This window comes from Onychomys torridus, chromosome 23 (assembly GCF_903995425.1).
Source record: "Onychomys torridus chromosome 23, mOncTor1.1, whole genome shotgun sequence".
Lineage (NCBI taxonomy): Eukaryota > Metazoa > Chordata > Mammalia > Rodentia > Cricetidae > Onychomys > Onychomys torridus.
Genome location: NC_050465.1, coordinates 58,700,586 through 58,714,081, shown reverse-complemented (window position 1 = coordinate 58,714,081; position 13,496 = coordinate 58,700,586). Strand labels below are relative to the sequence as shown.

General features: G+C 38.2%; 1 protein-coding gene and 1 pseudogene across 2 annotated transcripts in view; both read left to right on the top strand.

Annotated features, from left to right (window-relative positions):
* Usp37 (ubiquitin specific peptidase 37) overlaps positions 1-13,496 on the top strand; it is a 71,591-nt gene that overhangs the window by 22,221 nt on the left and 35,874 nt on the right. For both annotated transcript variants that reach the window (XM_036173399.1, XM_036173398.1), the window contains exons 8-14: positions 377-451; positions 3,548-3,645; positions 5,380-5,464; positions 8,042-8,200; positions 10,861-10,992; positions 11,146-11,269; positions 13,186-13,376. In XM_036173399.1, coding sequence (XP_036029292.1) covers positions 377-451; positions 3,548-3,645; positions 5,380-5,464; positions 8,042-8,200; positions 10,861-10,992; positions 11,146-11,269; positions 13,186-13,376 — 864 coding nt within the window. The remainder of the gene's footprint in view (positions 1-376; positions 452-3,547; positions 3,646-5,379; positions 5,465-8,041; positions 8,201-10,860; positions 10,993-11,145; positions 11,270-13,185; positions 13,377-13,496) is intronic.
* Positions 11,995-12,393, top strand: LOC118573212 (annotated as a pseudogene).

Genomic DNA, 13,496 nt, shown 5'->3' with positions numbered 1-13,496 from the left:
ATGTATAGATACACCTGCGCGCGTGTGTGTGTGTGTGTGTGTGTGTGTGTGTGTGTGTGTGTGTGTGAGAGAGAGAGAGAGAGAGAGAAGGCCACAGGACAACCTTGAGGGTCATTCCTCAGATGCTGTCTACCCCTTTTTTAGAGACAGGGTTTCTCACTGTCTTGGAGTTCACTATCAAGCCCCAAGGGGATTATAGGTGCACACCATCACATTGAGCTTTTCATGTCAGTCCTGGGGTTCGAACTCAGATCCTGTGCTTGTACACCGAATACTTTACCGATTTTAGTTTTCTTCCCAGCCCTGGTTTATGATTTTTGATGGTATGAATTATAACTTTTTTAAAGTAGTCTTTTTTTAAATCTGTTCTCCATAGCACTGAAAAGAGGAAAAGAATGTTGTCTGGCTCCGAGCTGACAGAAGATTACCCTAAGGAAAACGATTCATCATCGTAAGTCACTCCCGGTTAACACTCCCAGGGAAAATTTGCAGCAGTCTTGTAAGGTGGAGTTCTGATCCAGAAGGACTGAGACTAGGAATAGATATCCACACTGTCCCTGTGACTACCTATTAAGAAGACAGCCTGTTCATAGCCATGAGGAAACTGAATTTGCTGACACTGTGAGAAGACCAGCTGGTGTAGTAGCCAGTCTGCCAATACAGACTTTTAGGTTTTCTTCTGGTTTATTTTCCAGAGACAATGTTAGATTCCCATGACTGTCCTAAAAATCATGGTAAACTTGGCCTCAAATTAACCAATATTTATTCCTTCACAGTTCAGGTGTCATACTTGGTGTCAGATACTTTTATCCACTGAATTATCTCTGGCTCATTTACTGTCTTTTCTAGGGTGGAAGCAATTTGCTAAAAATCATTTGCAATCAAATGAAGAATTGGTTTCATGAGAGGGACCGAGATCAGAGCTCAGCATCAATGTCTGCTGTTGGCCATTTAGCACACAATAACAGTAGTAACAGCTGAACTTTGATGAGGCGACATCCATACTGTAGATTCTATCTCTGCCACTATAGCTGTTTTAATTGGGTCTCTGGTGAAAAAACAGCTGAGGACAGAGACTGGCTGAAAAGTTATATTGTAGGATCTTTTCAGGAGTTTTCCTGGTGAAAAGTAGCATATGAAATAGGTCTTTGTCCTTTTTTTTTTTTTTTTTTAAATATCAAAGTCTTTAAAGATTTATTTATTTATTTACTTATTTATTATGTATACAGTATTCTGTCTGCATGTGTCCCTGCAGGGCAGAAGAGGGCACCAGATCTTATTACAGATGGTTGTGAGCCACCATGTGGTTGCTGGGAATTGAAGTCAGGACCTCTGGAAGAGCAGTTGGTGCTCTTAACCACTGAGCCATCTCTCCAGCCCCCAGGTCTTTGTCCTTTACATACACTTATCCATATATTTCCCCTGCACATTATCATCATTTCTTTCTGACTTTCCAATACCTGATCATTCATCGAAAGCCTTTGCTGCCAGCTAGTATGTAGTTGTGACCTTCTCTGTCCACACAGAGCCAATGGTGAAATACTTTCCTTAGAACTCTTCCCTCACTGTTACCTTTTAGCACAGTCTTTACTGGGGTTTTAGTTGAGTTCCACTTTGTACCAGTGTCCAAACTGGGTCCAGGTTTATTACTACTATTTCAATTGGTCATGGAGAGTCATTGGCCCAATCTTAATACATTGATGAAACTCCAGGTCCTTTGACTTAAAACTTTATGGTGTGATAGTGCCAGTTCTTGATGCTCCTGGTACCATAGGTCTTAATGACTAGTAATCACTTGCTCATTCTCTTTGAGGACCTAGTAGTCTGACGAGAGTAGTATACTTACTTCATAGATAATTTAGGATTTTCTGTTGCAGACATAATGGTCTTGTTCTAAAATCCTAAGGTACCTGCTACATTCCTCTGGTCTTGGCTGAGACTCGTTTTCTCTTTTGAACAAATCAATACTCATAGTGGCAGCAAGCCAGTTCTGTAGTCTTCATGGTTATATTTTACCTCACATTCCTTGTAGCACTTACCTATTACTGTATAACACATTACTCCTTATAGTGGCCTTAAATTATAGTTTTAAAAACATTGCTGCACAGGCATGGTTGGGACACACCTTTAATCCTAGCACTTGGGAAGCAGAGCCAGGCAGATCTCTGTGAGTTGAAGGCCAGTCTCTTCTACAAAGTGAGTTCTGTGACAGCAGAGCTACAAAGAGAGAGCCTGTTTCAAAACAAACAAAATAAAAAGTTAACAACAAAATGTATTGATAATAAATTATAGTCACTTGTGTACTTCAGCTCCTTCAGCTTATCTGAACTTGTGTTAACAAGTTATACCTAGATCCTTTCATTTTTTTCTCATGAATAATATGGTCAGTAAGTGGCTTGAGAAGCTTTGAATATTCTCACTCATGGCTGGCCCTGGAGTTGTTATCATTTGGGGTAATTAGGCCATCTGTCTTCCACTATCTAGCAAGCTAGCCTAGAATTATTCATATAGCAGTGGAAATCTGAAAGACATTTTTAGGCTAGGAATCAAAACTCACAAACACTTCTGTTATGTTCTTTCAGAAAAAGAAAATTAGTTACAGGGTCAGACTTATTAAAGGATGGAGAGCGGGAGACACAAAGTCTTCTATAGCCCAGGATGATCTCAGATTCACTATGTAGCCCAGATTGGCCTTGAACTCCTGACCCTCTTGCCTCCACCTCTGGAGTACTTACTTTCATTGCATTTTGTTTTATTTTGTTTTTCGAGATAGGGTTTCTCTGTGTAGGCGTGCTCATCCTGGAACCTGAGCTACATTGTAGAATTTAGGCCAGCCAGGGCTACATAGTGAAGCCGTGTGTGTGTGTGTGTGTGTGTGTGTGTGTGTGTGTGTGTGTGTGTGTGTGTATACGTACTTATATTTTGTTATTCTTAAAAAGATATAGAATTTAACCAGTTCCTCCCTATTATTTCCAAGTACTAAAAGCAGAATGGCCACAAAAATAAAATCTCCAAGTTTTGGTTAAAATTACTAATTTAGGGGAATCATCATAAATTAAACTTACATCAGACAATGCTCTTTCTCTGCTCATATTCCCTCTGACTCTATTTTTGTGTCCTCTGCTTTATATTTTCACTCTACATTCTCTCATTAAGAAATACAGCTAACCTGGGAGTTGGTGCATACCACGGTTTACCTGTGGAGGTCACAGGACCACTTGGAGGAGTTGGTTCTTGTTCTCTACCTTCACTGTGGTATTCTGACATTGAACTTAGATCATCAGGTTTTCATGGCAAGCATTTTTACTTATGTGAGCTGTCTGGCCAGCTCCTGATCTTGCTTTTGGTCAAGAAAAATCTGTATCATCTTTCTGTCTCTAATTATTTGATTTTTTTTTTAAGAAAATATTCTTTAAATTTTGCTTAATTTGCTAGAGTCATAGATTATGTTGGTTCTTGGCTTAATAAAAGCTTATTTTCATAGTTATTTCACTAAGAATTAAGACTATATACATTAACTATATTGATTTAAAATTGTTAACTGCAGGAACAACAAAGCTATGACAGACCCTTCAAGAAAATATTTAACCAGCAGTAGAGAAAAACAGCTGAGTTTGAAACAGGCAGAAGAAAATCGAACATCAGGTAAGTTTGAGTCTTTAATTAAGGTCTCATTTGTTTATATGATAAACTACAGTAAACTAGCACATGACTATACAATATTCAGGAAGAATAGATAATCCAGTGTTAGTTATTAGTCACTAATTTGTACCTAATAGTTGACTAGAGAATTTTAAAGGGGACTGAAAGATGACTCAGTGGGTAGTAGTACTTGCCACCAAACCTGATGATCTGAACTTGATCTCAGTGACCCACGTGGTAAAATGAGAAAACTCACTTTGGGAAGTTATTCTCTGACTTATACATGTGTGCTGTGCCAGACACAGACACACACACACACACACACACACACACACACACACACAAATGGAAATAAATAATATAAGGAAAGTTATCCAGGCATAATGGTACACATCTATAATCCTAGCACTCAGAAGGTAGAAGCAGGAGAATCAGGGATTCAAGGCTACCCTCAGCTACAAGGTGAGTTTGACACCAGCTGGGGCTATATAAGACTGTCTCAAGAAAACAGCAACAGGCAGCATGTTGACTCACACCTTTAATTCCAGCACTGGGGAGACAGAGGTAGCTACATCTCTGAGTTTGAGGTCAGCCTGAGCTACATTGTAGAATTTAGGCCAACCAGGGCTACATAGTGAGGTTGTGTGTGTGTGTGTGTGTGTGTGTGTGTGTGTGTGTGTGTGTGCGTGCGCGCTTATATTTTGTTATTCTTAATAAATCCAGAATTTAACCCAGTGTGATGTATGCCTTTAATCCCAGCATTTGGGAAGCAGAGGGAGGATCTCTGTGAGTTTCAGAACAACCAGTGCTACAGAGAGAGACCCTGTCTCAAAACAAACAAAAACAAATCCAGAGTTTATCTTCTTCTGCCTCTATTTCAGCGTGTAGAATTAATCTGTTAGTGTTAAAGTACCAAGACCATCCATAGACTGAATCAGAAGTCACAGTGGGCTGAAATTAAGGTTCGTCAGTGTTCTCGTCACTGCGATTCCTACAGAAGGAAGCATGACCATATAAGCCTCATTTCTGAAATGCTAATAGTTAGACAACATTAATAGCATCTGTTGTTTTAAGACCATATTAATAACACTTGTTTTAAGCAATTATAACCAACCAGCAATTAGCAAATAGAAATAGTAAATACATAATAAGCCATCTCATTAGTGTGCATATTGCTGTAGTCTTTAATAAATGGTAAAATTATGTGTACTGAAGAATAGTTTTTAAAATAAATTTAAGATTTACTACCAGTAATTGTTTAATTTATTTATCTATGGTTCTGAAGAATTACTGTAGTAAATAGGAAAGTTTAAGAACTTCTGGTATGTAAGACACAAAAGGCTAAGCTGTAGAAACCAGTTAGACTAAACTCTGGGCCACACACAAAGAAGTCATGAGTGAAAGAGGGGAACCTCTTGGGAAGAAGAAGGGTTTGGGCAGGAGAGGTAAGAGAGGAGAGGACGGAATTGGGAGTGAAATCACTTCATTATATGCCTGTATAAAACTCTCAAAGAATAGAAAAGTAGGGGGAAAGGGATTCGAAGCTAGAAAAGGTCCTTGAACCATTTGCAGGCAGAGGAACACTGCTTTGCTGTTGTAACTTTCCCCACATATTGATCTTTTTATTGGGCATGTATTAAGAATAGAATTAAATACAAAAGATCCAATTGTGTAATATTATTAGATGAATTTGTGTGGTTAAATTAGGCATTAAGTTTTCTTTCATGTGTTTTATAGGGCTTTTGCCTTTACAGTCATCCTCATTTTATGGGAGCAGAGCTGGATCCAAGGACTACTCTTCCGGTGGCACTAGCCTAGACAGGTACGAATTAGTTATAGAGTTCTGAGTGTAGAAGTTGAAGGTCTTTCCCTCTTGGGAATCTTGAGTGAGGAGCCTGGCTACTCTTTATGCTCTTAGTAATGCCCTAGTTTAAGCACAGCAGAATCAAGTCCAGTCATAACATCATGACACTTTTAGTTAGGAAGTACTCTAGTATATTTTAGTTTTATTTGTTTTGAAATGTCTCCAACGATGAATAACCTGAGATCATGCTACTCATGTTGACTGACTTATTAGTCTTTTGGCCACTGCATTTCCCATGTTCTCCAGCATGGACATATTAAAGACATTTTTACATTGCCTTTGTTTCCTATACATCATTTATTAGGTTAACTTTCAAAAATTAACAGTTTTTTTTCTTTTAATAACTAAAGTTTCACACAAGTGTCTTTCATTGGAAAAGTTTTTCAGAAATTTAATTTCCATCCAGGTATGATAGTGCATGTCTGAAACCCCAGGAGGCCGAGAGGAAGTAGAATTAACACACAAATTCAAGGTTGATGTGGTCTACAAAATGAATTTCAGCTATGACTACATAGCAAGACTCTCTAAAAGTGTGGTTCTGGGGGCTGGAAAGATTGCTCAGTGGTTAAGAATACGAACTGCTCTTGCAGAAGGCCAAAGTTCAGTTCCCAGCACATGCATGGTGGTCCACAGCCATCTATAACTCCAGTTCAGAAAATCTAACACCGTGTCTGTATATATGTGTAGTGTGTAAGCATCCCAGAACATTGGATCCTCTAAGAAGCTGGTATCTATAAAAGCCATATTTAAGCCAAGCAAAACATTCTTATAAAGATTCCTGTGGTTGGAATGATTAATGTGCTCTTCCTGGGGTTCCCTGAGTAGAGAGCAAGGATACAAACTGGTGTTATCTGCTTTCGTGTTACTTTAGTTGGATGAAGAATTGTGAGGGTTCGTGAGATGGCTTGCTGGGTAAAGGCCCTTTCTCCCCAGTTCTGCAACTTTAGTTTGATTCCCAGGACCTACGTGGTGGGAAGAGAACTGACTCCTGTGGTTGTCCTCTGCCCCCAGTGAGTGCCTGTGTACACATACATTCACACACACAAATGAATGTTATTTTTTAAATGAACCTGTCATTTAAAATCCTCTGCAAAATTTAAGGACCAGAGCGGAGGATAATAACCACTTGGCCAGAAGGCTCCATCATAGAATACAGCACAGTGAGGAAACAGTAAATGTAAATGCAACTAAAAAACTTAGTTTGAGAATTCCTCATGTCACAATAGTACTCCGGGAGAAAAAGAATAAGTTCAAGGAAATTGTCAGAGAAATAATGGATTAAAATACTGAAACTCTTCACCCTGAGAAGCTTCAACAAATACCAAACAACAAATAATATTTTAAAGATCCATATAGGAGCCAGGTGTGGTGGCAGACGCCTTTAATCCCAGAACTCTGGAGGCAGAGACAGGCAGAGCTACAAGACCGAGACCATCATGGTCTAAAAAGCAAGTTCCAAGAGAGCGAGGACTGCATGGAGAAACCCTATCCCAAAAAACAGCAAAACAAAAAGATCCACATGAGTAAAATTGTATTTTAAAGCTACCAGAAAGAAAATAAGTATATAAAAATAAGAGAGATTGACATTTGCAGCAAGAGAAATATAGTTAGATGTAACAGAGTAAAGCTTAAAATTCTATACATGAATTATAATCCAGGAAGGTGGCACACATCTGCAATCTGAACACCCTGTATGCAGAGGTAGGCCAATTTCAATGAGTTCAAGGCCAGCCTGGTCTATGTAGAGTTTAGGCAAGTCAGTGACGCATAGTGAGACCTGTTGAGAGTGGGGCGGCTGGGGGAGGGAGGGGGAGAGAGAGAGGGAGAGAGAGAGGCACAAAATAAAATATAAGAATATAAAAGACCGTTTCAGAGAAAAATACAATATAAAAAGATGTTCAACTTCAAGTATAATTAGGAGTGCAAGTTAAAATAGCAGAGTCACATGCTACCGTACAGATAAAATTAATACTTGTGATGATAAATAATAGAAATGTGAGGAGATGGAAATTCATTCAGGGAAGTAAAAAATGCTTTAACCTTTTTGGAAAACAATCATAATATATAGGAAAATTAAAAATACCCCTTGTATTTTTACCTCCAAACAAATATTTAATACCTTTCCTTAAAAAAAAAAAATCTTTCTTCTGATGTGATTTGAAGTGGTAAAGAGTATATTGCCTGAACTGTCCAAAACTAGTTAGACTGATGTGACATCCATAAAGTGAAACTGTGGAGCCTTTCTCAAGGCATTAACTTGGATTATGTAGTTTGTAAGTCAGATATATAAACCTTTTAAGCTTTCTGTTTTGTTTTTGTTTCTTTTTATTGACAATTACTGAATAAATATAAGGCATGTTCACAAAGCTCTTAACTTTTCTGTATAGACTTACTAATTTAAGAGTTTTTCTTATAATTGATCATTATTACTAATATTTCCCTGTTTTTTTCCATAGACCTTGATTTCTCTGAATATGCTGGAAAGAAAAGATAGTAATGAAATTTTTTATTTTTTATTTATTTATTTTTTTTTAGGAGTAATGTTTCAAGCCAGACTCCTTCTGCCAAAAGAAGCTTGGGGTTTCTTCCTCAGCCAACTCCTCTATCTGTTAAAAAACTGAGGTGTAATCAGGATTACACAGGCTGGAACAAACCTAGAGCTCCTCTTGCTTCTCATCAGCAGCAGCTGCAGGGGTTAGTAAACTTGCTTTCTTACAGTAACTCAGCTGAGTGGTTCTCCATTTGTTACGGATATTAATTTACGAAAGGATTCATATTATAGTTGTAAATATTTAGAAATTGGGTCCCTTATTAAAGATTTGTCATAGCTATAAACAATAAGTCCATTATCCGGTCTCCCAAACAGTTTTCAAACACAATGTGTGTTTCTTTCTATCTCTCTCTCTAATGTCATCTTAAAGGAGAAATTAGTATTCTTCAGCTCCATGTATTTTGGACTACTGTTCAGGCACATTGAACATTTTTTCTGTATTCTCTCAACACCAAATGAAGTCATAGTGGTGGAAAGAGTGGTGTGAGTACTCAGAATTAAACCCAGGAACTTTCCAGAAGCTGCCTGTGCTCCTGACCACTAAGCCGTCACTTCTCAGTGCTCCTTTTTTGTTTTGAGGTAGCATTTTGTATAGTCAAGGATGACCTTGGAATCCTGATCCTCCTGTTTCAAGTTCTTTAATGCTAGGATTACAGGTATATAGGGCATAACATTTGATTATTCTTGTAATGCTTAGTAGATTTCTTTTAGGATGAATTCTTGGCAGAATTGCTAACAGTAGGAACTGGGTCCAGCTCCTCTGGAAGAGCAGCCAGCACTCTTAGGCACTGAGCATTCTCCTCAACCCTGACAACATTCTTTTTTTTTTTTTTCCCTCAGTTTTTCAAGACAGAGTTTCTCTGTGTAGCCCTGGCTGTCCTTGGAACTTACTCTGTAGTCCAGGATGGCCTCGAACTCACAGAGATCCACCTGTCTCTGCCTCCTAAGCCTGGGATTAAAGGTGTGCACCACCCTGCCAGGCAGACAACATTCTTATAATGATTTTACCTATCCTGTGTTGAGACCATCTTGTCTCTCTCTCTCATTCATCTTTGCCTCTTTTTCCTGCTGTCCTCTTACTTGATTGTTCTGGTCTTTTCCTGTTGTTTTCTTACTTACTTGATTGTCCTCTTATGTACTTGATTGTTCTGGACTGTGCTACTCTGGTGACAACCTCATGACTCGTCCGTTATGACACTCCATGTTCCTCCATTGTCTCTTTCATTCCTGCAGAATGTATGTACATATCTCTAGAAATAATGCCTCCTCTTTTTCAGAGCTCTTTCAGGAATTGCAGAATTTCAGGTTGTCGCATCTAAAAAGAAACTGTCAAAGACTAGAGGATAATATAGGCTACCTAATTCATTCTACTGTTCATCACAAATCCTCCAAAACAGGCACACATGGTCCAAGGACCAAAATAAGGCTTCTGCCAAAGTGAACAGAAAGCAAGACATGTTTGCTGCTCTCTTTCCTCACCCCCACCCCACCCGTTGTCACCACTACTGTGTGATGGTACATTGACGAGACTTCACCTTGCTAAATTAACAAAAGCAGGTATAAAATCCTGTCCACAAACAAAAATTGGAATATAAGAAAAAAGGCCACTTGTCTACAAAACAGTAGTAAGACAAACAGGAAACATTAATTAAAATATTTTAGCTGATATTACTTCAAAAGCAGCCATGAACTTAGCTGTTTATTGTCAGTAAACTTGAACTAGAATTAAATATTCCAGGGTTGGAGATTTAGCTCAATGGTAGAGCACTTGCCTAGCAAGCACAAGGCCTTGGGTTCGGTCCTCAGCTCCAGGGGGGAAAATTATTCCCAAACAAGGCTTTGGAAATATTACAAGAGGTATACCATGAGTCAAGAATTTAAAGTATAGTAAAAATCAAAGACCATGTCTCATTCATAAATAAATTACTGATATGTATGTAGGCAGATCAATAGAATATAAGAAAAAAATCCTAATTGTTGGAATAAAGAAGCACTTTTAAAATAAATTATTTTAAAATAGCCAATTTTGAAAGAGATATATTCATTTTTAAATGTATGCAAGAATAAATTCTAATAGAATCAGAGAAACCTGTTGTAAAAATGTTTTAAGACTGAGCTAAAGAGATGGCTCAACCTTTATAAGCATTTGCTGTTCCTGTAGAGAACCTGAATTCACTTCACAGCACCCTTCCCAGCCCCTTACAACTTCCTCTGACTCCCACTTCAGGGAGTCCAATGTCCTCCAAAGGGTGCCTGCAGTTGAGTACCCAAATACAGACACACGTGTGTAATGAAAAATAAAATTTTAAATCTTTAAACTCTCAGACACCAGATGTTATTGGCAAATTTCTCTATAACTTCAGTGTAGGCTTTGTAAATTTGGTTCAGAATCATGATTCGATATAAGATAAATTTGTGTGGTACTAAATTTTGCATAGGCAGGCCAGTGAAATAGTGGAAGTAAGATTTTACTGCCTATAAATGAAGGGATGATGTTTTTATTATACAAAGGCCATAAATTGAAGGGAGATGAAGGCAATAACATAAAATAGTGGCAGATGGCCCATTTTAAGTTAGTGTTGTAAGGATATAATACAATTGTTCTTAAAGCAGTTTCTCCAGAGCAGCAACAGTTGACTTGTTAGAAATGTGTGTTTCCTTGCAACCCGGTTTTCCATGCCCACTGAATCAGAAACTGAGTCCAGTAGTATGTCCTTTAACAAGCCCTCCAGGTGGTTTTGATGCAAAATGAAGAAATCTGTATGCATGCTGAGCATACTTTAAATACTTCTTTCCTTTCCAGATTCTCCAACTTGGGAAACACGTGCTACATGAATGCTATCTTACAGTCTCTGTTTTCACTCCAGTCGTTTGCCAATGATTTGCTTAAACAAAGTATCCCATGGAGGAAAATTCCATTCAATGCACTTATCAGGTAATGTTAATATATTGGCTGAATAACCTTGGGATTTTTAAACATTAGGATTTAGGGTGGTTACATTTTTATGTGTTATTGTTAGTAATTAGTCTTTAAAATATGTCACCCAATGTTTTTAAAATTGACTAACCTGTCTCTTTTATTTATCAGACGCTTTGCAAACCTGCTTATTAAAAAAGATATTTCTAATTCAGAGACCAAAAAAGAACTACTCAAGAAGGTTAAAAATGCTATTTCAGCTACTGCAGAGAGATTCTCTGGCTATGTGCAAAATGTGAGTGTTAATTGTTTTTAAATGTTTTAGATATAGAAAATTGAATTAGCTTTTGACCTATTTTTATTTTAAAATGTTATTTGTGTAATGTGGTCACTTTGGATGGTAAAACCTAAAGAGTTATAATAACTTTTAATATGATTCTTCTATGGATTTTATCCTTTTTGATTTTGTTTGTTTTATTTTGTTTTTGAGACAGTGTCTCATGTAACCCAGGGCAGGCTTTAAACATGGTGTGTGTGTGTGTGTGTGTGTGTGTGTGTGTGTGTGTGTGTGTGTGTGTAGCCAAGAATGTCTTTGAAATTCTGGTCCTCCTGCCTCCACCTCCCAGCTGTTGGGATTACAGTTGTTGCTACTATGTCTGGTTTATGTAGTATTATGGATTGGACCCAGAGCTTTGTATATGCTAGGCGAGCATTCTACCAACTGACCCACATCCTCAGTCCCCCTGCTTTTTTGAAATAGGTTCACGTTGTGTAGCCCTGGCTTTTCTAGGACTCTCCTCCTTTCCAAGAGGAGAAGTTATAGGCTTACTCCACCATGTCTAGCTTTAGCATACTTAATTTATAAATGCAGGTTGCCAGTAGAAAATAGCTGAAAAAAAAAAAAATCTGTCTTTTTTAAACAAAGAGTTGTATGTTTATTTATGGTAATATAATTAAATAGTTAAGAATATCAACCAACTCTAGCTATATATCTTTCCGCTATCTTTCCACGCTGGCACCATGGTGCGCATGAATGTCCTGGCTGATGCTCAAGAGCATCAACAATGCTGAGAAGAGAGGCAAACGCCAGGTCCTCATCAGGCCCTGCTCCAAAGTCATTGTTAGGTCCCTAACTGTGATGATGAAGTATGGTTACATTGGTGAGTTTGAAATCATTGACAACCACAGAGCTGGGAAAATCGTCGTGAACCTCACAGGCAGGTTGAACAAGTGTGGAGTGATAAGCCTTAGATTTGATGTGCAACTCAAAGACCTAGAAAAATGGCAGAACAATCTGCTCCCGTCCTGTCAGTTTGGCTTCATTGTACTGACAACCTCAGCTGGCATCATGGACCATGAAGAAGCAAGACAAAAACACACAGGAGGAAAAATCCTGGGATTCTTTTTCTAGAGATGTAAAACACATTAATAAAAATCCTCCATGGACTGTGAAAAATATGTATATTAACTCTAAAGACTGAAAGATGGCTCAGCTGTTAAGAGTACACTTGCTGCTCTTCAAGGGGACCCAGATTTTGTTCCCAGCACCGATGTCAGGAATTCAACAACTGCCTATAACTCTCCTCTGGCCATAAGTGCTTGCATTCCTTCATATATACATAACCCTGCCATATACACATACCAGATCTTAAATGTACACACACAGAAACCATTACTTGTTTTATTTGCCGGGGTTTGTTTTGTTTTGGTTTTGGTTTTGGTTTTGGTTTTTCAAGACAGGGTTTCTCTGTGTAGCTTTGTGCCTTTCCTGGAACTTGCTTTGTAGACTAGGCTGGCCTCGAACTCACAAAGATCTGCCTGCCTCTGCCTCCCAAGTGCTGGGACTAAAGGCGTGTGCCATCACCGCCCGGCTTGTTTTTTTGTTGTTGTTGTTTGTTTGTTTGTTTGTTTACTCTTGATTTGTAAAGGTTTCTTAGTAGTCAGTTGGTTTGGTCTGGAAGAAGGATTTTTTTTTTTAACTTGTTTTCTTGTTACTGTTTGGTTTGTCAGGGAGAGTTGGTGCTGGGTTTGAACCCTAGGACTCAAATACGCTAGGCAGTTAATTGCTCTTCCACTGACCTAAATCTCTAAACTTGTGTATATTCAAAAGCTATAAGTACTCCAAATCCTTATCAGAATAAGACTGACAGTTTGTTAAGCTATCAGACAAAAAATTATTTGCTCTGATGACAGATATTATCATTTTTTTAGGATGCACATGAATTTTTAAGCCAGTGCTTAGATCAGCTGAAGGAGGATATGGAAAAACTGAATAAAACTTTGAAGACAGAATCTATCCTTGGAGAAGAAAATTCACCAGATGCTTCAGCCACTAAAGTGTTCACTTGCCCTGTTATTACGAACTTGGAGTTTGAGGTTCAGCACTCCATTATCTGTAAAGCGTACGTGATCTCGAAGGAAACTTCCTGCCTTTTATTCCTTTATGGCGAACTTGTCTCATCATATATCAAAACCTATTTTTAGATTCCTTTCTTTCCCATGGGGAAAATACAAACCCACAA